General features: G+C 38.0%; 1 protein-coding gene across 9 annotated transcripts in view; it reads left to right on the plus strand.

Annotated features, from left to right (window-relative positions):
- The first annotated feature begins 12,492 nt into the window (after positions 1–12,492).
- The window catches only part of LOC122820303 (multiple PDZ domain protein), a 51,691-nt gene continuing 40,169 nt past the window's right edge, over positions 12,493–24,014 (plus strand). For 8 of the 9 annotated variants that reach the window (XM_044097619.1, XM_044097623.1, XM_044097624.1 and 5 more), the window contains exons 1-8: positions 12,494–12,723; positions 16,221–16,282; positions 18,497–18,663; positions 22,334–22,489; positions 22,596–22,735; positions 23,035–23,248; positions 23,394–23,516; positions 23,606–23,800. In XM_044097619.1, the coding sequence (XP_043953554.1) occupies positions 16,267–16,282; positions 18,497–18,663; positions 22,334–22,489; positions 22,596–22,735; positions 23,035–23,248; positions 23,394–23,516; positions 23,606–23,800 (1,011 nt within the window). In that variant the 5' untranslated portion in view covers positions 12,494–12,723; positions 16,221–16,266. Of the gene's footprint in view, positions 12,724–16,220; positions 16,283–18,496; positions 18,664–22,333; positions 22,490–22,595; positions 22,736–23,034; positions 23,249–23,393; positions 23,517–23,605; positions 23,801–24,014 lie in introns of all 9 variants that reach the window. The other variant, XM_044097622.1, reaches the window with a different exon arrangement.

Here is a 24,014-nt window from a genome sequence, read left to right on the forward strand (position 1 = left end):
CACAGAAACAGACAAGACAAACAACCATTCACACACACACCTAGGGAGAATTTAGAGAGACCAATTAACCTGACAGTTATGTTTTTGGACTGTGGGAGGAAGCCGGACAACCCGGAGAGAACCCACGCATGCACAGGGAGAACATGCAAACTCCATGCAAAAAGACCCCAGGCCGAGAATCGAACCAAGGACCTTCTTGATGCAAGGCAACAGCTCTACCAACTGCACCACTGTGCAGCAGATTCTTCAGTTGCTGACAAACCCACTAGAAACATTGGCAGGTGACTTGATTGATATTCAACTGTCAACTAAATATATTTGCTTGTAGATTTTAGTATTTGGTTAAGAATATTATCACCACCCAAATGCTAGTAATATTTGCATTACTGCTATTGTGGTATCGAGTAATACTAGAAAACCTTTACTGTCTCACCAGGTCAGTAAATGGCCTTAAGCAGCCAGATGTGTCCAGTTTATACCTTGGGCTGCCTCTGTCTGTTACCTTCAAAGATAAATGCAATCCACAGCTGCTATCTTCACAGTTTACACAGGAGCTACAAATCAACAGTCAGAACATACTTCAGTACTCCCTCATTTAGAGAGCACTGCACACAGACTACAGGAACAGAATTCTGTTTCAGATTAGCTCCTTTTTAGCGTCTGAATAACAAAATCCTCATGATTAAAGTACAAACAGCTTTCCCTCTGTGCTTAAATGAAGCAGCATTTTAAACAACATGGAAATGAAGGCGCGTCTGAGTTCTTTGATATATGTGACGTTATTGCAGAGAAACTAAATCATGCAAGTTAGAGGGAAAATTCCTGAACTGTGAGAACATAACGAGTAAAAATGTGAAAGGTGTAAAAGCACAAGAATTAATAGCACCTGTGTTTTATGTGCCTTGAGATTAGAAGTATTAATAAATTATAGTTACGGAGAACATTTCAGTTATGAAGACAAACTGATTTAGGCTTTGGTTTTCTATTAATTAAACACCCTGGCAACCCACATTTTCTTTTGTAATTGCAACACCGATACGAGTCTGGTCGACAAGCAGTCAAATTCACCCTCAAGAACGTAAGATTTTGGAGGTGGTCTCTGATGAGAGAAATGAAGATCTGTTCATCTTCATATCTCTTTGCACTGAGATGGTTTTTATCTCAATGTTCTTCTTGCAATGTTAATGCAGCCCCCCATCATCACACTTCCTTCACCAGAAGCTATTTGGTACTGACAGAAATGATTTTTGTAAGTTCTTTTCGCAGGGCACACTCCAGATACTCAACTCTCTTGCTCAATCCATAAGTGCATTCTACTAATAAACATAGAACCATTTACAGGAAATAAACAACAGTATATAAATTTTTAAAAAATCACATTAAACTAACAGCTTGATGTCTTAACAAATAGTGAAGTTATACATTTAATTGCCACATAAGGAGACAACAACTAATGGTTTGTTCATTTCTCAAAGAAATAATTAGCAAAGGAAGATTTAAACCACTTTGGCATCATCCCTTCAAATGTACTAAAGGTACACCGGCAGTCAGGATAGAAATAGTAAATGAAAAATTTGAATTACAAAAAAAAAAAAAAAAATAGTAAATGGTGATGAGCCAAAGTAAGGGAGGGTGAAAACATGTGCCTGTAGGATGATCAATTTGAGATAACTTATTTCTTTCTTTATGTAATAATGTTCAGTATCAACAGGCAGTTTTTTTTTTTTTCGGCTGTCAGATATCAGACAGAACTGCCAGCAAATCTACACCATGGAGTGGGCTGATTCTAATGTCTGGAACCAAGCAACCCATGACCCCTCTCTATTTTCAGAGCTGTTCTTTAAAGTCCGTATTGTTGCTAGGTTACCCAACCATCTTCCAGTGCATCAACATTCCTCCACGGTGAACCTAAAGATTTTCCAATATTGATCCAGGTAACTCTTCAATCCCAGATTATAAATAACATGCTGGAACCATGATCAATTTGTCCCCCATTACTGATGAAATTGTTGATATCACAAATTCAGCCTCTTATTGATTCTGTCTGTATATGAGAGAAATGTGATACTTATGAGCACAGCAGGGTGCTCCAAAAGTTAATTGAAACTGCTGTAGGTTTTGGAGAACAATAAAAACCTGTTCTAAATAGAAACGTGGACACTCTCATCCTTGCGGTCTTAGTGAGTGCACTATAAATACAACATTCATCTTCACTAAACTTTGTCCCTGTTGTTGGCAGAAATAGGAGTTCAGTTATATTGGTTGGCTTCCTGTCTCTGGTTGTCAGATCTACTCCAAACCAAGTTTTTATGTGCACTCAGCATCTAGTTCTTAACTTTGAGAAGGTGAACAGAAATTCCCTTGTTTTAAAAACAGCAAATAAGTGTTTGAGCAGATCAATATAACACCTTCAGGTTGTAAAGGCATGTGGAGATTGTACCCAAAGATGAAGTCTAGTTCATCCCAGGTTGAGCCAGACTTTTCAGAGAGACAAAGAGAACCCAGGCCAGACCAGCAATCAAACCCTGGACGTCCTACTTCAAGGCTCAAACCACCTTGATAATGAGCTAATAAAGCATTATATTGTCTCATTTCCCATACGCCAAACAGCAATGACAAAAACATCTAAGAATGCAAGTAAAATTACAACTCTCATTTACCCTAATAAATATGTGTGCACAAAAACTTTCACATAATTTCTTTTGACATGCATATAAAAATGTCAACATTATTAAACAATTCAAGGCAAAACAAACAGGGAATAGGAGCTGTTCGTTTCTCCACTTGCAGATTTTGGTGTCTGTTTCATCAACATTATTTCATGGTCTTTGACAAAAAGCCATAATTGCATGCAACATGCTAATGCTAAGCGTCCAGCTGCCGACACATTTGCTAAATACAGAGAGCTAAGCACCTGAGAAACTGTGATAATTGAACACTGCAACATGATGCATGGCGCCATAAAACCTCTGCACAGCTACTCGCCATGCTGTTGTAAGAGACGCCTGCCAAAAAATAAAGCTGTTCAGGAAAATTAAGGCTTACGGGGACAGTTGTTGTGCACAGTGAATCCAATAATGTAGGAGCTATTTCCCATGTTTATTTATGCTAGCAAGCAGAGGAATTATCATCTCCACTGAGCTGACACTTACACATGCAGGGGTGCTTAGAGTGCCTAGACAACTCAACATCCTCAACCATTTCTGAGCTGGATGTGTAACAATAAAAGAAAATAATAATAAAATTTATGTCACAACTAGGATTTAATATAATTGCAATATGAGAGATATTTGCTGCTGTCTGCTATTACACAGAGAACTTTGACAGTCATTCATAGCCAATTCAAGATGCCTTCATATGTATTACCACATTTGTATTTGCTTATTTGTCTGATATTTTTGCCCTCAGTGGCCTTTATTCAAACAGCAGTTTGACAGTAAAACAGGTGGGTGAAAGGAGAAGACCTACAACAAATGGCCTGTGACCATGAAATTAACCCTGAGCTGCCATATGTACACAGACTGTGAGACAGACTTGGCAACATAGAAAAAAAGTTTTGCTTTTTTTGTTAGTTTCTTTTGGTTCTAACAGTCTTTATTCATTTGTAGATGCAAAGGAAGAAGAGCTGAGAAAGAAGGGGAAGACATGCAGTAAATGAGTTGGATCTGGGAATTGAACCGTCGACAGCTCCTCTGCATATGATGCACCTGCTATACCACTGAGCTCTGTGGGGCCCACCAAAAAGGTTTTGCTATTGGTGAGATACAGGATCTTTTGTTCCAGGAAGTTCTGGTCAAAAATGCCACCAAAACATGCCACCAAATGCCACAAGCGCAAGGCAATTCTGGAAGTTGATTCAAAATTCAAAGGACAGATGATTAATATTTCAAAATATACATAGACTTCAACTTTAAGAATTTTTGTTCTAATATAGAAATAAATGAAAAAATGGAAATAAAAATATTCCCAACATTTTGAAGGAATCCAATAATGACTTGGATTCCCCTCAAAAGATGTAGAATCAAACAATAGGGTGATATTTACCAACATTCAATTGATAGTAATCATAAACTCATTTTTTTAATATTTTCAATTATAAGAAAATATTTGATGCTGGAAATGCACTTTTTATTTTCTATGCTATTATGACAAAATGTTTTCAGTAAACTATTGAGGTGGATATGATTCATTACACAAGGTTTATCTTCATATTGATGGCAGGCTTATTTAAACAAGCTCTATATTGAACGGATTTTAATCTAACAGCATTATGTTTCCTATAATGACTGGAGACTCACGGTGAGACGCAGTGTAATATTTTACATAAAGGCACAAATAAGCAATAATGATTATAGCTACAACAAAAGCATTTTTAAGTTCAGTTCAAAATCTGGGAGCCCAAACTTTCTAAACTTGTTTGGATAATACAGATTATTGTGCCCAAAAGTTTTTGTTTTTAACTAGATGCATACTCATGCCCACCCACAGTGAGTGGGCTTGTACCACAGTAGCCTACATCTCAGATTACATCAGCTACAGCAAAGTACAGCAAAGCAACACCTACAATTTCTCACCCACTGTGACCTAAATGCAAGGGCATATGGCAAATATTGAAAAAAAAAATGCTTGTAATTACCTCACGTTGTAAAGACGGCTGCAAAAGTTGGTGAAGAAGCCCATAATGAGTCACCACCTCCAACACAGTGGTCGTGACTGTTTGTGTGTCAGCTTGTGGGAGTGTCTCTGCCTGTTGTTTCTTTTTCAGTTTAAACAAGATCATGGTTTCTTTTACCTCACAATATTCACCTTATATCAGTCTAAATTGGAACATCTGACTAATTTAACAGTGAAGAGAAATTCTTCTGTCAGAATATCAATTGCCATCCTCACCAGCTTAATATAAGCCAGCAAGTAAAAGTACAAAGTGTTTTTTCTCCAAGGTTTGAAAAGAGTCAGTAAAATCATTTGGTACATCAGCCGTATTAGTGGGTTAGCTCTGACAAAGTATTGTAGTCTTCCATCCACATGTGTGCAAGAATACATGATCTTTTAATAAACACAAGACTGAAAAACTTACTGTGGCACACAGCAGAAGCTCTGCATAGATACACAAACAGAAGAAAGGAGAAAACCTGCCGCTTTGTGCTAAAACAGAGCCTCCTGAACAACTTTGCGTTTCAGAAAGCTCTCTACTAACTGCACATAGTTTTTGCATAAATGGCAAAAGCATACACACTTATTAAAAAGTTTATTTACAGAAAGTTTGGTGTAAGGCATTGCCATTGCATTTCAAGTTATTTAAAAATAGGAAGAGAAAATATCAAATTTGCAAAAGATTTAAGCAAGCACAAAAATAGAACTCATGCTTGACCATTTTTTGGAAGTCTCGTTGGTTGGCTTGGATCCCAACCGTATTGTGTATTCCAGTGATGTAGCTTTCCAGCTGCACCACTGGAAAGCTAAAGGAGTGGTGCAAATACTTTTTCTCTGCTTCTTGATGCAAGATAAATACTAGAACACGTTATGTATTTTTGTAAATTACATAAACACAGTCCTTACCTCTAGAGAACTACCTAAGGTATTGGATCAACTGTTGCAGTCTAATATGAAAATTAAAATGAAAAAAAAAAGAATAAAAATAAACTTATTTTCTGAACTGTCAACATACGTAATTTTTTGTATGTCAATTTACGTAAAATAAATTTAAAATACAATACTATGTCCAAGCACTTCTAAAACACAGGAACCATCATTGTTAAAGCTGAATTTTTACTTTATTAATTACTTTAATCCCCTTTAACATTTTTCTTCTATCCTGGCATGTACACTGTCAAGTCATCAGTCTCATTTATATCTGAAACATCCAGAATCCTGAGGTAAGTAAAGTATGACATTAAATAATGCTATTACTGGTTTCTTAATAATTAGGTTGCGGTTGAGGCAGTTCTTGCATGTGTGCTTGATGTGGGATGGCTGCAGTGCGGAAAAGGCATCAGCTTTTGATCTTAAACTTGGGGTATTCTGTCTTATCTGGTACTCAAGCTACTTGTCAAAAGAGTAGGACAGAAATGCTGAAGTGTTTATCTGGCAGTGTGTCTTTGTACACCACCACAACAATAGTAAGTACATATATGTACTGTAGATATATATATATATAAACAGCAACAGCCATTATACAATCAAACAGATTTTTAAAAGAACAAGTAATGCTCAATTGTAAATATGGTGGAGAATCAGCGATGTTATGGGTGTGTTTTTCAAAAGCACTGGGGAGCTTGTTGATGTTTTTGACATCATGAACTCTTTCAAATAACAGGGTATTTTTTTAAAGACCAGCTGCCGCCGGCCACAAAACGTCATTGGATCTTTAGAAACTGCAATTTTAAGCTCTAGATCAAATTGACACAAAAAGGGATCCCCAGACACAAAGTCAACCTTCTTCAATGGCCAACCAAACCCTCAAACCTGAATCCTTTAGTCAGGACCCTGGAAGTCGCGAGAGGTAAAGAATCCCTCTCACTAAAATATTATAGAAGACTATGCGCTTTCCAAAAAAAGGGGGATTGATAAAAACATTAAAGCAGTCAGATGTATCACTACGTGAAAAATCCGCCTACAAGCAAACAAGTTTTCACAGTGATGACAAGTTGTGTTTTTTCCTTACTGTCACACAAGTAACATGGCAGTTACTTCCCCAGTAATTAACAGCACATCCACAAAAACACTACATAATTCATCATTATGTCTTGCTTTGACAATTTTCTGCAACACTTCCTTAGTAAAGATGATGTGAAAATGCTGACAGAATAAAATGTTAAAAGGTATCTTAATAAGGAGCTTAAAAAGTTGATCCAGAGGCACACAAACCAGCTTAGATTATTGCAACAAATTAAAAAGACAAAATAAATTAAAAGAAGGTTCTTTAGCGTCATAAAGTAATTAAGTGCATGTTTGCATGAATGCTTAAAGTAAAGACAAAATGTTCTTAAAAGTCATCATATTAAGTATGCGGTTACTAAGTCTGGCTTTTCTGTGTTGCATGGATGTGGAAATGAAAGGTTCACAAAGAGAAAAAGTACAAAGATCACAACTAGAGTTGTCATCTTCAAAGGGAAATGCAAATTCTTGAGTTGCCTGACAGGCCATGGTTTCTACACTATTCTTTCTGTACTGGACTACATCATTATTACATGCATTAGCATAAAACCTACCTGCCTTCTAGTTTATCACACTTTAAACAAAGAATAAATGGCTCTCTGCAAAGAAGGACAGACGGAAACTTTGAAAACAGGGACCTAGACAGAAATAATTGAGGCTGTCTTTACAGAATGCCTAAGCTTTAATAGTCACATTAAAATCAAAATGAATATTAAAAGTATTTGTGGTAAGTCTCAAAATTTGTATCCGATCAATCCCTCCTTCTGTTTGTCTGTCCATTTTCTGCTTATCCAGCAGAAGGTGGGAAATCCTTTCCAGGCTAGAAGAGGCAAATCATCCCCCAGCAGGCTGTGGGTCTGACCCAGGGTCTCTTCCCATGTATGGGACCTAGGAGACATCTTGATCGGATTCCCAAAGCAGATCAATCACCCTTTTTGATGTGCAGGACCAGTGGCTCTACTTCAAGTTCCTCCCAGATGGTTTAACTCCTAATCTTTACCTCTGAGGCTGAGCTCAGTGACCCAATAAAGGGTTTTCTATTCAGCATCACATCCTTTCAATCATGATCCATATGCCATGACCACAGGTGAGTGCTCACATTAATACAGATGAGGGTCCAATTCGTCCCAATCCATCTGTTTCCCTATTCGGCTATGACTCCTAAACACAACATCAAGACACCTGATTTTCTTTCTTGATGTAGAGAAGGGCCCCTGAGGAAGCATTTCATCCGTTTTCCTTTAAAATTAGTCAGGCCTTAGACTTAGAGTAGATGACTCTCTCATTCAGTTACAAACTGCTCCAGTGCACCACATACATGCAAATAGCAAAAGATGAAACCCCCAGAAACTAGTTACACTAAAACTCTGAACACAGCACACCAAAGGTAGATGAGTTTAATTATTTGTACAATTAGATAAAAGCTCTTGTGATTGATGTTTAAAGATTATTTAGGCAAAAATGTGAGCGTTTCAGTCCATAGTTTTCTATGCAAGTGGAAAAAAACAAAAAAACTAAATATAGACTGAAGTTGTGAAAGAAGCTGATTAATAATCAAGATAAACATTTGAAAATCTGTATCCACAGTCTGTTTAATATTGCACTCTTTTCAGCTTATACATTATGTACAGTTTATACATTCCAAATTCTTATAATGAGATATTTGTGTGTGGAATTTTGAGCAAATTTATTTATTTAATATAATTTGCAATAAAGCTGTGTGGAAAAATGAACCCTTGAAAATACTTTCCGGATGCACTGTTGTGTAGTCGACTTTGAATCTGTCTGCATGACGGAGTTCAATTTTATTTCAATTTTTTAAAGTACCTTCAAACACTATTTGTTGTAAATTGAGTCTGTTAAAATGAACTGAATCAGTCAAAACTGGACAGTTCATCTATCATCTGCGACATGTGGGAAGTCTAGTTCAACATGACAAAGTCAGGGACAGCTTCTGTAAAACAAAAGTGTCTCTCTTTGTGTACTTTAGGCACTAAAGACTTTTCTCTTTCTGTCTAACCCTGTTACTCACATGATCACCCCGGTCTTGCTCTATCTCAGAGGCAACAGGCTGTGACAGCTTGACTTGCTGTGCTTTCATTCAGAATATTTTTATTTTATTTTTCTCTCCCAGTGTGTGGTGAGGCTTGACAACTTGGAGTATACATTGTCAAGTGCTATATCTTAAAAAAACAACAACCCCCCCCCCCCCACGGAAATATCAATTTATGTAGCTTTTTAGCTGCATAAAGCAGAATATTTATTTGTGGTTTTAAATACAGAAGATACAGGAGTACAAAAAAAAAACCCTCCTGCCCCAAAAGAAAACAAAAGATTCACATTTGCATGTTATAAATAAAAAAGAAATGTGTTTTATGAATTAGTATTTTAAAATAATTTAAGGCTGACCTCAAGCTTTCAAAAGTACAAACCACTGACTCCAAAATGAACAGCTTATAGTTATAGAATAAATGAAAAAAGGTAATGGGAAAAACTAATTACATCCCTGCTGTTTATAACAAAGTCCTTTTAAGTCTTTTCTAAAAAGGTGAGAGCCTTCTTAGTTTGGAAGAGCTAAAACAAATTGAACTGTGGAACAGCCCTTTTCTTGCCCTAAAAAAAAATATAAAGAAATAAAATTTTTTATTAATCTGTCAAGGAATCCTGTTTCAGAATGGAGTTTTGGTCTAATTAGGATTTGGATTTTAGATTCGGAATAAATGCAGTCTATCTCCCACTTACCATTGAGTTTACATGTCATTTGATGATGAGATCAGAAGGAAATAGAAAACATTTGGCCACAATGCACAGCCCTTTTTTTTTCTGTAAGAAAAAATATTATTCTAACTTTTCAGTTTGGTGGTGGATGGGGTGATGTCAGTAATTTGATCTCCTAAACCTTTATGCAACGTCAGCGGCTCAGGAGGCCCGAGTTTGTCTTGTTAACCAATGCGTTGCCACACCAAAGCCCTGTTCTGTGAATAATAAAAATGCAGGCCATTTACCATTCACCTCCATATCCTTCAAATGTAGGGCCATCTGTAGAAAGCCCATCTGTCGAATTGTCCAGGGTCATAAACAGGACAATTATTCACAGCAGAAAGCAAAAGAAAAGGAAAGACATTCCATCAATCAACCTGGTGGGAATGATGTTATGGAAGCTTAACAGGCATGTGAATAAAAAAAATGCCTGCAAACCTCAAAGAACTGATTCAAGCTTGTATAGAAGAGTGAACCAAAACACTCCTCACAACAATGTAAAAGATTGTCAAAACCATGTTCAAGATAACCAAGTTATTTTTTTCTATTACCAAAAGTACTGTCAAATTATTATTTTTTCTCACTAGTATTATAAAGTTGGAATCCATTGTGTGTTTTGGTAAACACAAACCTAGTTAAAATAACAAAACAAAACCCTTTCTTGGATAAGACCTACCTTCGTTTCATATCTGTTCTTGAATTCCTTTAGATTGGATTGTACTCTTTTGCTTTTTTGAGGTCTTCTAGTCAATGTTATGTTGTCAGGGTACCAATAAGGATATTCTTGAATTCTACAGTTCTGGAAGTAATCAAGAGAGAGAGTAGCTAATGAAACTTAACACAAAATGTGGCTAATCACTGTGTATTCACAGTTTACCAAGAGGAGCCATTATGTTTTCCAACAGTACCAGACGGGTTTGGATAGTTTCTTTCCCATGACAAATGAAATCAAAATCATTGAAAACTGCTTTTTTTGTTTACTTGGGCTATCTTTGATGTCAAAATTGGCTTCATCATGTGAAACAAATACGTGACATAAAAAGAAGAAAGAAATCTGCAGGAGAGGGAGGCAAGTACTTTTCTCTGCAACTTTGTTGGAAATGGAAGAGAGACTCTTTCACTTATTCAGGAAAAGCAGAAATTAGTCATAAATAAATCGCCCTATAGTCACGTACAAGATGTACTTTGTCCAAATACAATATTAAACAACATAAGAATCACAAGCTTTCATATCTAAGACAACAAAAGAGGACATTTCTTTCTAAACAAGACTAATATTTACCTTTAGAGAGAGAGAGAGACCCAGTTAGAGAGATGATTGATGAAATCATTCAATATTTTTCAAGAATATATAGCCTCACCTCGCCTGTCGTAACTCGCTGTGCTTTCGAAATGTCTGGACTTCACTCACTATAAGGAAACCAAGAGCCTGACATGGTGTGGAATATTAGCTTTAAAGTCCTAATTTCAGCTCTTGGATGTACCGAGGTCAGATATTGCAGAGTCATGGGTCGGTTAATAGCTCTCATAGTTCTTTCAAGTGAAGCGGATGGTAATGTTACAAAGACGTGAAATGAAGATGGTGGCAATAAATTGTCAGTAATGACCCCCACATGCCAGATTAGCAATCAGCAACTGGTAGAAAAGCCTGGTACAGCTGCCAACTCTTATAGACTCAACACAAGTCCAATCACATTTTTTCACACTGCATCTCTTGATTAGAAAATAGTTGTCAAGCTAGGACATACAAATATGAACTAATAATGCATGTTTGTTATTATGTTTACTCTAGCTGTTGTGCTAACAGATTTGACTATCATCTTGCACCCTTGCTCTTCAGTAATAGTTGATACAAAGACCCTTTTAATGCATCAAGGAATGTTATGAAAGAAACCTGACTTTGATGTCTTTTTAATATTTCCACATTGCTACAATCCGAGTCTTACAATTTTTTTTTTATTGTATGTAACATAATTGGGAAGAATAACAGGAAAATTAACACTCCACACAGCTCCCTGAACCAATAATCTCCAAGGTGAGAAATGGCGGCAGCAGCATCAGAGCCGATGGGGAGATGTACAGCACAAATACGGGACGATCCTCGAAGGTCACAAGAGCTCCAAGAATACTTACAGCAAGCTGGGCGTGCTGTGGTGGCGTAGGGGATAGCGTTTGGAGGCCTTGAGTCGCTGTCGCGGGTTCGATTCCTGTACCCGTCGACATTTATCGCATGTCTTTCCCTCTCCTTCCCCCTTTCCTGTCACCCTACTTTCAAATAATGGACATTAGAGCCCACAAAAGATCCCGTGGACGGAAAGGGAAAAAAAAGAATACTTACAGCAAAAGCTCAGTTTACAGCAGCTTACATTATACTGTACTGCAGTCCAAGATTGGTACATATATAGGTTTTTTAATGAGTTTTTTGATGCAAAGCTTTTCAACAAGTCTAGACAAATATCTGTTTTGTGAAGAATTAGAAATCAAAAAATTTGACTACAGCACAATGTATGTCTTTTTCAGTCATAATTTTCATCAAAAAAAGGAACACCAACATCCAGAGGCTTTTTAATTTGGAAATTAAACTTAGGAACACCCATTGTTAAACTTGAATTTAGTGTTTTCAAAAGCCTGTATTTATTGCTGAGAAGGGACAAAATAAAAATTTTGGCAAAAAAAATTTTAATCAAATATTACAGAAATAAAGTAATTTATACATAAAATTTTTTTTAAACAAATTAGTTAAAACTTTGGACGGAGCAGAATTCACATTTGTATCGGTCGGAAAGTATTTCCCATGTACTCATATTTTAGAATCTACCTGGTCTACATCAGTATAAAAACAAATGTAGGCCTAGCTATTTTCCAGAGCGCAACCTTAAAAGTGAAGACTTGGGGCAAGATGGGATCTTAAATATTTTAAAAATGGACAGTTTATATATTTGTTATGTGTAATACCTTACCTAAACTTTTTCGACATATGCTTGCTTTATTCCTTAGTCATCCAAACAAATTGTTGTATCTACAAATATGTTGTAAATTAGTTTGTTGTTATATCAGATTCGTGGTTGCTATGGCACCGGGAGCCAGGCCAGGTTGGTGTGTTTGGCCCCAACGGGTGTGAGGGCCGCCAGCAAGGGGCGCTTTTCAGCTCCAGCTGAACCGGTGGTGAAAATGTCCACAGAGAGGATCGAGTTACTCTACGCCCCATCTTTAAGCCCCGGTCAGTGCGCCGTTAGCAGCAGGACAAGAGGAAACTATACGGGGAGGAAGACTGGCTGTCTGGGAAAGAAACAGCTCTACACTCATGTAAGTGACTCGTTGAGAAAATTTTTGGCTTCAGAAATCGTCCACAAATGTTTGGAGAGTGACATTTGTAGCTAAATACACGCAACGCCTTTGTTCGTTGCAGTGGTAGCTAATTAGAAGGAAATAATGAGACGCCTGTTGCTGCTGCTGTCGAGAAAGGTCTGTTTTAACAAGTTAAAACCGGATTTATAGTTTTGTTTCAAACATAAAGCGTGCTGCTACGGCGTAAAATAGTGACCGCAACCCCTGTTCTGCCTCCAAATCTCCTGTACTATCAAACTTCTGCTCGGAAGCCTGTTGCTTTTTCTCTCCATGGAGAGATGGGGAGGAAGGAGCAGGAGGAGGAGTTGAAGAAAAGCGGATTGACCCAGACGAGTCTGTATTCCAAATACTAGCAAACATCGACTGGATTTACAAGCACTACTAACCAAAATAATACATGAGTATTATTTTGGGAACTCATAACCGTTACCTTTCCGTCTATTCTTTTAGCCGTAGCGCAGCACAGCTCCCACTAGACCATAGATGTTACATTTAGAGACATTTATCGCCTCCCCCAAAACCCCTGACGTGTTTGTGGTTTAAGGCTCAGGCGTTTTAAAGTTAAAAGCTTTGTCAGACATTGGGTGAATCATTACAAGCCACCTCAAGGCTAAAGCATTTACAGCTTTATTGGAGAAACACGGCAGCTTTGCTTGCAGTAAATGTCAACATTCTTTCACGTGCTTGTGAACAAAACTGTTTTTGTTTCATTATTGCTGTAAACACACGGCAGGTAGGTCAGAGTGCACAGAGATAGGAAAAAAAATGTAAAAGAAATATACTGTGGAGAACTTTAACAACCTACAGCTCTATATGGTTCACATCACCTGCTATAGAGCTTGCAGTTATCTGGCCAGTTGCCTTAACCTTGTGATGTGTCTCAGAGTCATGCCTTAACAAAGTCCTTTTGTTAAGTCTATTACAAGTTATAATGCAGGGGAGTGGATTATCACCACGTCCTATTTTCCAAGAAATTTGTGTTCTTTAAACTTTCTTACAATTTGTCACCATACAAGCACAAACATCAATGCACAGTTGAACTCCGGTATTGGTGGGAGTTAGGGAGCAATGCTGCCCACGAATAGCTAAAATCAGCAAGTAGAAAATGTTTACAACCTCTTGATTTAATAGTTCAACACTAAATATACCTTAAATATGCATTAATATGCACAATTGAAACTGTGTTAGAAGCTAACATCTACAGTCTTCTGTTTTTGGTAGTACAGCCAGTCAGTCCCAAGGAAAACAAATGGCACTCCTGGATTGGCTGCTTTGCAAATGCCAGCCTACAGTGTGTCAAATAGCGTATTTTAAGGTATTTTAGTTTCCCAAGCTGTATTTCATTCAGAATATTTTACTCTCCTCGAATAATTAGGAGTCACATTGCACAGAAAAAATATCTGAATCTGCATTAATTACACAATGAATAATCAAGGGTCCATATTGCATCATTGTGAAGTAAAAAAAAGTACAAACTACATAATTTAATATTTTTTTCCAAATGAAGCGATGGGACTAAATACACGACAATCCTGGAAGGAAAACTGTTAGATGCACTAATCCTCCACATACAACCAGCAATACGATTAAAGTGTTTACATAAAGCTTACTAATATGATAGAATGGCCTAGTCAAAGTCCAGACATGAACCAAATTGATATTTGACAAAAATTGAAAATTGCTGTTCATTATTGCTCTCTATTCTTTCTGAGCAAGAAAGAATTGGCAAAAAATAAATCAAAAAAATAATTTGGTAGACTTATTCTTCAAAACAGTTGCTGTTACAGGAGAAAAAAAACAACTTGATTTTACAAAGTAGTGACGCCGTGGAGGTTATGTTTAATTTTTCTTCCAATTCAGAGGAGAGCTCTATCACTGTAATGGCCTTGCATGGAAAATAATAAAATACACTTTAGTTTCTACTAGTAATTTGACAAAATGTCAAAGTCTTTTGACATTTTGGGATCCCTAGGGGTAATAATACTTCTATAAAGCCAGTTCACAAGACATACGAAGACGTCTCTTCTCTAATGCAGCATTTCCACTGAGAAGTATGTCATAGGTCAATGTTATTTGGTACGCTAGTTCACGATTCAGCGTATTCAGGAGAACTTTCCCACCACCACCTGGACTCTCATTGGGAAGGCGGGGTTAAACCCGAATGCCTGACGTGGTGCCATACTCGTGAGACGACAAAAGTGATTATGTCTCATGCTTGTTGTAAGCAGCGACGTTTATCTGTTCCCTTGTCAACTGACTTTATTGTGTGACCACAGTAGCGCCACCCTAACTGTCTGGCCCCGGGAATGTTGTGGTGTAGTGCAGTTGTATTGGCGTCTTAAAGGAAAACATATATAATAGCGTACTGGACCAAATCGGTTAGAACGAGGCAAACTATAATCTGGCTTTCAAGGTTGCTTTTCAAATAATGCAAAAACATGTTTAGAGTTTATTTTTCTAGGTTTTTAAAAAACGTTCATTATTGCACATTTATACTGAAAGATTTTATTTATAGTACAATTGGAACAATGGCTTAAAAGAACACAGCACTCTTGGATTGTGAAATGAAAATTAGGAACTCTCTGGTCAAACATAAACACCAGTGTTCTTCATGCCAAAGCAAAAGGTCCAAATAAATATTAGCTCTCAGATTAACAATTATGATCATTAAGACACAATAAAGTACCTCATTTGTTCACTACCTTCTTTCATTATGTACTCTTGCTTTACTTTGTTTTCCTGACCTGACAATAAATTGCTCGAGTTTGTGGGACTTAAATATGTTCCTGGTTTGCAAATCTTCTATGTTTAGTGTGATGAGTCATAATAAGAATGAGTAATTTCAGTTCCTCATCTTCATTATTCGTCCTACGAGACAACAAACTCGACCAACAGAACCATCTCTGAGCCTGAAGAAATGTCAAGCTGTGGTTATTTTCTCTAAAACTGTGGGAGAAAAGCTTGAGCAGGAGGCCGGATTCATCACATGAGACGGGTGTTACCTTGGTTTCAAAATAACTGATAAAACCATTAGCCTTCGTAGGACTCATGATGATCTGTTCTGCAAATGTGAACATGCAAACGTCTGATAAGATTAAATGTGTTTATTCCATATTTTAAGCCCTTTGACTGACTGAGGTGTAAGAAATGTAAATTACCTGGCTTTTATTCATCTATGGAAGATTAGTCAAACAAAAACAACAGTTTGCTACAGCAGAAATGCTCTCATTCAGACTAATCTTTATTGTAAAAGCTTTTTCTGTTTAATTACAATTTCAGAAAACATGACAGTGGAGGGGAGGTTAAATCAACGCCCTATTTCAAATATGTATTTCTTCAGTCCATAATGTTCATCCATTTAATCCAAATTAGCGTCTGTGCTCCTATAGTAACAGTAACAGAAATGTGTGAACTTGTCCTCAGATGATCTAACGTAGCATGTTGATCATTTTCAGGCCTTGAAAAAGGGAGAAAACTTCATTATCACCTGGCGGCTGAAACATGATAGAAACAATTGGTAAGTTTCTCCTTTTTCTTAATTCTGACTTGAATTAGGTTCACAAGCTGTTACTTTACACATGCATGTTCTTTTTTTAGCCTCAAGTTCATCTCTCACCAGTTAAATGTTTCAGGTGCTGCTATAAAAGCAGAATTTCTGAGTCTTCGTTTTTCTGATCTGCAACTTTTGCTCAGTGAGTTACATTTTATGTTTTGTCCTAGCTCTGCTTTTCACATTTGACTCCTGCGGAGCTTCCTGAAGCCGTGTAAGATGCTCTGGCTGCAGTTCAAGACATGTGGATAAAACTGACTGCGTTGCCGTCTCGTATACTGTTGCGGAAAATTTCATTTATTCGTTTGTCCTTTGAAAGATTTATTTGTCACGCATGAAGGCAAATTCTTGCTGCCAACTTCTTTCGGTAAAAGCTGCCAACATGCAGCCCAGGTTTTATTGACAGCTTTGGAAATTCACACTTCACCTAATTTAAATTAACTAATATTCATAATAAAGGTAAACTTTGCCATTATTTATTTAGAGGGGTTAAATCGTTGTATAGGTGTCTAACAGAATCAGATACCTTTCCCTTTAAGTCATTTGGCCAACAAATTCAACACCAGAGCACCTACTGCTTTGGTTCCTCTGACTGAACCCAGGCAAAAACTCTCCCAAAACAAATTGTGTCTTTACTGTAATATTAACCATTGAAAAAGCTGGTTCAATGGTTGACTCTGAAGCAGTTATTTGCTTTAACTGTTTCAGAGTTAAAGCAAGTAAATTATTTTCTTCCTCCTGGAATTTATCTTACTCACAAACAATTTTAACAGTCTTAGATTTTTCTTTCAAGGGCTCCTGAAATTTACCGCATTGACAGGTCTTTATTACCACAATTTTGTGCTGATGCTGGAATTTTCTTTATTCAGAGGAAAAAAACGACTTGCGGAGGACTGGCCCTGGGATTTGAAATAGTTACATATTATACTAAAAGATGTAATTCCTGGTTCCTGAATGTACACGATTCTTTTTTCCATAATCAGGTACTGGAAAACATATTTTTGCATTTAATTTCAATGAGATTCAATGCGGAAGAGATAAACACACCATAGTTTATTGGTTGATTTTGTTGAATACAAACTTTGAACTTTTCACACACTGAAGTAGACAGAAATTTAGCTATATTATTTGTAAAAATTTAGAAAATTTGTTCAAAAGCTAGTATTCAGTTAAGAGTCTTAAGAAACCCGATTTTGGATAAAAATCCTCGTTCCCCTGCTCAGCTAAGGTTCTTTGTTGATATATTTCACTCTAGATTCAAAGTTTGCCTGCAAAACAGCAATCTGTGCTTTCCTACTATTTTTAACATGCCTCTGGACTTTTCTGTTTTATTGGTCAAAAGCAAATAAAACTAGAACGGCTACATGTCATGGGCTGGTAGGACTCTTCATTATCTACGTTGAGGCAAAGATGATGAAAACAACACAGCTACGTGCTCAGAACCAGAAGTGAACAAGAACTAAATCGGTTCAAGCTCAAGTGTTATTGCCCTATTTGCGATCTTTGTTGCAACAACAAAGCTTCTCAGTTCAAAAAGAGCTCCGGACCATTGTGCGTGTCCTGCTTGGTGTTAGTCACAGTTGGTCAGCTACAGAAATTGCTTTATTTTTGCTCAGAAGACTCCTGGCCGGCTTTTTCTCGCTAACAAGCCGCTCTGGCGTCGCTTGATTTGTGGAGCTTATGTGGGGTTCGGCCTGCTTCTCTTATCTCTTCGTCCTGATAGCCATTCTCTGCTCCCAGGCATACCCACTATTGACCCTAACAGCAAGAAAAGGAAGCAGAGCTTTTCTGTCAACAAGCAGAGCGTTAAAAATGGAGTTTTTACTTTTGTGCAAAACCTGTGGCGACATGATTTTGATACAGTAAGGTCTGTTAAGCACCAATCAGCCTTAGCTAAGCCTCGTTTGTCGATGTACAGCTCTATCCTTTCATTCTTGTGGTTTTCATGCATAAATGGATGTCAGAAAGGCACGAGTAAAAGTGAAAAAAACGAACTCTTTTAAAGCATTGTACCCTATATAAGAAAAAAGAAAAGAAAAAAAACAATGTACATGTCTTAACTTCCCTTCCAGCGTTCACAGTCTTTTCTAATAAAGAACTGTCTCTCCCACGCCTGCTTCTCTCTACCTCCACGCCTGCGCTTCGGCCGGCTCTGTCACTGAAATATGCGACGGCTTCCAGATACCCAGCGTGCCTTGCAGGCGGTGGAGCGTCTCCAGGCCAAACTGAAGGAGCGGGGGGAGGTGCCCACCGAGGAGAAGCTCAGCCTGCTCAGATCGGTGCTTCAAAGCCCACTCTTCCACCAGATCCTGGCCTTGCAAAAGTCTGTCCAGCATCTCAGAGATCAGGTTTGAAATAACCTCTGCAATACCTCCTCTGACCTTACTTTTCTCTCTTTTTAACGCTTGAGTTGGTACTGCAGCTTACTCGCCATTACTTTACTGCAGCATAAGAGTAATTATTACGTTCTCAGCACCCACAGTCTTCAAACATTTCCTTTCTCACATTCAGAAACATATTTTATAGTTATTGTAGTAATGTTTGCTTTTCTCCATACATGGTCGGTGGAGAACTGCAAGCAGGACTTCTTATAGCTTTCTTCCAATGATGGCTTTGTTCTGCAATAATTAATTACATTAGAACTACACACAGGTGGATGATATTTATTAACTTCAGTTTTTTTTTTGAAGACTGAACATGCCCTGTCATCAGATTGTAATCCAGGTGATCCTGAAGCCCATTGGTTGCATATTATTTGATTTAAAGGCATCAAAGAAGCCTGAAATGAATAAAGCATATCGAAAGTTGTGATTTAATATGGCAACGTGTGAAAATGAAAGGGAGATTAATCCTTTGCTGCTATTTCCGCTCGTTTTCTCAAAGTGGAGTATTAGAAAAGTTATTTAACATTTAATTGCTTTTGCCAACACTGAATGTGGGCCTCTATGTTTAATTAACTTGCATAATTTATATATTTATATGCTCAGAGTCCTCACATTTCTAACTTCATATCAGTAAAATTTCTCATCATGGCAAAAACAAAGATTTGATGCTAAAAGAGGAACTGCTTGCAAAAACGTGGAAATGGCTGCTGAATGACTATCATGTTTTCACAAGTGACCTGCGCTTAGTCCATGTTGGAGGTGTGGACCCAGGACCTGATGGTCCCTCTGGGGGAGTTTCAGAGATCTTAGAGACATTCCCAGAAGGATAGTCATCACTTCAACAAGCAGTCGCACCAAGATTTACGTCCCAGTTGCCAAATGGAAATCGTTCCTTAGTGAAAGCCAGAAAAATGTCCAATTGAGATTTGCAAAAAGAAAAAAAAAAATGTCTCTCAGGACTTTCTAGAGTGTTAGAAAAATGATTTTAAATTAATATTACACTGATTGGCTTCTTGTTTTCATGTTGTGTCTCACACACTCGACCAGTTTGATAACCCACTTCACACTTTTTGTACATTAAAGTACGGTGAAAGCAGAATCATGCTGATGATTGTCTTGTTTTGGATGGAAGGAGAGAAGTGTCATATCCAAAGATTGGGCTTTTTATTTATCCTCCTGCAGGACAATGATACACATTCATGTGTCCTAGTTGAAGTGTATCTTCTGTCTAATCGTCTTCTTTTATCTAAGAAGGTTTTTTTTTCGGGTGTAACCGGAACATCATTTTCTTGACTTGTTAAAAAAAAATAGACAGACTCAGTACAGAACATCAGGAAGATTTTATATAGCCTATCAAATGCCTGATTTTCTCTTCCTCTGTCTTTGCGGTCTTCGTAGCAACCTCTCTTTTTTAGTTTCTGCCTCACATCAAGACGCTGTGTTCCCCCGTTGCTTCCAGCCTTTATTTATCCCCAGTTGTGTTTTCTGTGGCCAAATTGCTATCAGGGTTCACACAAACCACATCCTAAGTCAGCAGAGATAGTTGGTACAAGTGGGGAAGTCATTTTTGTTCCTTTTGAGATGATTTTCCCCGCTGAGAGTGGATTTCAGTGGAAGTAAAGAGCTCTTAAGTCAAAGCGAAAAGGAACAGGGTAAGTATTTGAGAAGCAGGAGAAAATATGCGAGCTATGCAGTGGGAGGCACTGGGATGAGAGCGCTACCCCCCTCCTACAGAATTTTGATCATAAAGTGCCTTGTAGCAGTCCTTAAAAAAAATAAAAAATAGAAAAAAAAATTGCTTTTGCGATTGAAGTTTCGCTCTTCATCATAGATTCCTTCCAGATCTAAAACTGAACCACTTTTTTTCGAGCTAAAGGGACATATTTTAATAAAAGACTCAAATCTGCGAGTGTGTCTTACATCTTTATATTAGATTCAAACCCAACTGCGCTTGTTTGGCTCCCTAAAGCAGAAACAATTTAGAGAGGCATGTTGTGTTTTGTTCAGAGAAGAGAGCCAGACACAAAGGCATTCAGTTTGTCTTCTGGCTTCTGTTAGTTAGGCCTTGCTCGATCCATGTTGCCACAGTAACAGGGCCCCAGCTCCTCAATGAGAAAGAGGCCTGCACTGCCACCGCCGCTACTGCTATGTGAAGTGGGGCAGAAACAATTTCTTAAATGTGCAAGAACCAAACTGGAACTTTAATCCTCTTAGCCAGGCCTCGGCTAACAAAGCTTGCACATGAGGACAGCAACTTAGCCGCGTGCTACACTAACTTATACCAGCCCGCAGGGTTTGGTTTGCAGCACTGATGCGTCCTGTTAAGTGGATTTTTGTTGCTTAGGACTAATCTGGGACTTTATTTATCTGAGACATTATAAACAAGTTCCAGATGCAAATTTAGGAAGTCAAAAGAGATCGCTTTAGTGTATGTCCATCCTCTTGAAGCCAATTTAAATCCTTTCGGCTAATAAAATCAGGAAAGCATTGTTTTGTACAGTTGTCTCATTTGTGCTATTCATCTGCCGCACAGCTAAAAGTCGGCGCACTAATTAAAACTCGAGCATATTACGGAATCCAGATGGCCTCCCTCCCCTCCCTACCATGATAGAAATATTGTATTTGGAACAGAGTCTTTGTTGGAACGTCGGCTAAGAGCTATTATCTCCTCAGGGATTAGATGGCCACAGATCCAGCTAATCGTGGTGGGATAACAAGCTATCCACTGTCCCAGTGGTTTTAGGCTGCCCACATTCAGAAGCTTATTCTCTAAAATTAAACTCTTTAAATGTTTACGTTTACAGCAGGACTGAGCAAAGAGGTTTTTCTGTACAATTTTTACTTTTATTGCATTAACTTCATACACTTAATGTTTGACTTAGTTTTAGGTATTTAAAAGAGAGAGTAAAACATTGCAGTTCTTATAAATGAGGTTTGTCTTTATAACTTGATGTGTTTTGTGTTATTTTATGGATGCTACTTTTCTCAATATAGCGCTTCACAAAAGATTTCACACCCATTTTACACTTTCTTACAGTGCAACCACAGATTTCAGTGCACTTTCTATGAATTGCATTTGATAGACCAACACAGAGCAGTAAATTAGGAAGGACGTGGGAAGAAAACTCACAAAGATATTTCTGCAGTGTGCGGTTTGCATTTATATTTTTCCTTAAAGTCAATAAATTCCAAAATCACCTTTCTCTGCAACTAGAGCTGGAAGTAATTTGTGGGATGTCTTTACTAGCTTTGCAAATATAAAGACTGATGCTAAATGGCTCAATCTGTCAGGTTGGACTCTGTATCCACAATCCCATCCCTAACTTGCCAGCTTTGCTCCTTGGTCTTCATGATGTGGTTTCTTCTTTAATGGCATCTTGCAAACCACTGAGGCCTTCCCAGAACAGTTGGAAGTACGCCAAGATGAAATTTGAAAGATTGACTCAGTTTACCAATTAGACTGGCTTTACAGGCAATTGTTTGCTCTGTATTTTCTCTTTGGGTGTCAAATTAAAGGGCATGTTTGTATCATTTTTATTCCCTTTTAACAGTTTGTATTGTTTTTCATTGAAGTAAGTGGCTATAACAAGGCAAAATGTGACAGAGAACCTATATATTCTTTTTATCCTTGCAGGGTAGCATCACATCCTCCAGAGGAAGTGACCTCAATGATCAGAGCATCAAAGCCAATGGCAGCCATGCTTCGTACTCGGATGACTCAGCAACTTCACATATCAACGGGAAAACCTCTTTGGAAGAATTTGAGGGCATTATCCACTCTATGGCCCAGGTAAAATCACATGAAGGGTGTAATTTTGCACAAAACAAAAATCAGCCCCAAAATGTCTCTCAGAGTTTTAATTTTAAATTAATGTGTTTGCATTTGGATGACAAAGGGTCGCTATGTGACACATGTGGAGCTGCAGAAACCAGCGTCAGGGGGTCTCGGCTTCAGCGTGGTGGGGCTAAAGAGTGAGAACCGTGGAGAGCTGGGAATCTTTATTCAAGAAATTCAATCAGGAAGTGTTGCCTACTGGTATGTAAAAAACTGTAAACATGGCAGGGTTGAAACACTTGCAGTACATATTCAAAAATTATGGATGTTTAGTCAAATTTTTCCGGAATTACATAGTTACAGTAATACCTTTGGATTAGACATTATTTATCCCATTTAATTTTTCAGGATTAGTGTAATCCATCCAGTTCTGAAAACTGGAAATTTGTGTCTAGAAAATCTGCAATGACTTGAAACATAATGTAGGGACCCAATTTTGTGGAAAACAGCAGGAAACTACTCACCAATTTTGTGCGTTACATCCTTTTTCTCTCTGAAAGTGACGGGAAGCTAAAGGAAGCGGACCAGATTCTGGCGATAAATGGTCAGCCTCTGGACCACACGGTCACCCACCAACAAGCCATCAGCATCTTGCAGAGCGCTTCAGAGAAGGTGCAGCTCACTGTGGCCAGAGGGCCGATACCTCAGCTGACCAGTCCAGTTGTGTCACGCACACCCTCTGCTGCCAGCACGTTATCAGCCCACTCCAGCAAGGTACAAAAAGAAAATATACACATACAGGACATTAGTTTGGATTTCACTGAATTTTACAAATTTCGCCAACACCTTTGAAATGTTCCCATTTTATGGATAACAAATCCAAATCGGTTGTTTTTATTTGATTTGATTTTTTCCCCAGTGGCAGCACGTGGAGACGATTGAGTTAGTAAATGACGGCACTGGTCTCGGCTTTGGGATTGTTGGAGGAAAAACTACGGGGGTTATTGTCAAAACCATACTTCCTGGAGGCGTCGCAGATCAGGTGACTGCACTGGTGTATTTCAGTTGGGTATTGGTTCGTCTAAGTTCCTAACTTTTGAAATCATGGAAACAAATTTTTTTTAATTACAGGATGGACGCTTACGAAGTGGGGATCACATCCTGCGAATCGGAGACACCGACTTGTTTGGCATGGGCAGCGATCAGGTGGCCCAGGTCCTCAGGCAGTGTGGCAACAGGGTGAAACTGGTTGTTACCAGGGGGCCTGTGGAGGAAACGCCGTCTTCTGTCATGTCTGTGGTTCTGCCCACTGTCGCTGAGCAGCAGGTAAATGAGACTTTCACTAAAATATAGAAATGACAGCATAAAATGTTCTACAACAGGTTCTCATTTTTAGCTACATCACCGGTTCTCTGTGCCGCATCCTCAAATTACTGCTGTAAAATGTCAGTTATGCATTACGTTTTCAGTACTGCATATGTTTTATTAACCCAATAAATGAATTTATTAAGAATAATTTTATTTAAACTATGTTTTTTGC

This window comes from Gambusia affinis, linkage group LG18 (genome assembly GCF_019740435.1).
Source record: "Gambusia affinis linkage group LG18, SWU_Gaff_1.0, whole genome shotgun sequence".
NCBI classification, from domain to species: Eukaryota; Metazoa; Chordata; class Actinopteri; order Cyprinodontiformes; family Poeciliidae; genus Gambusia; species Gambusia affinis.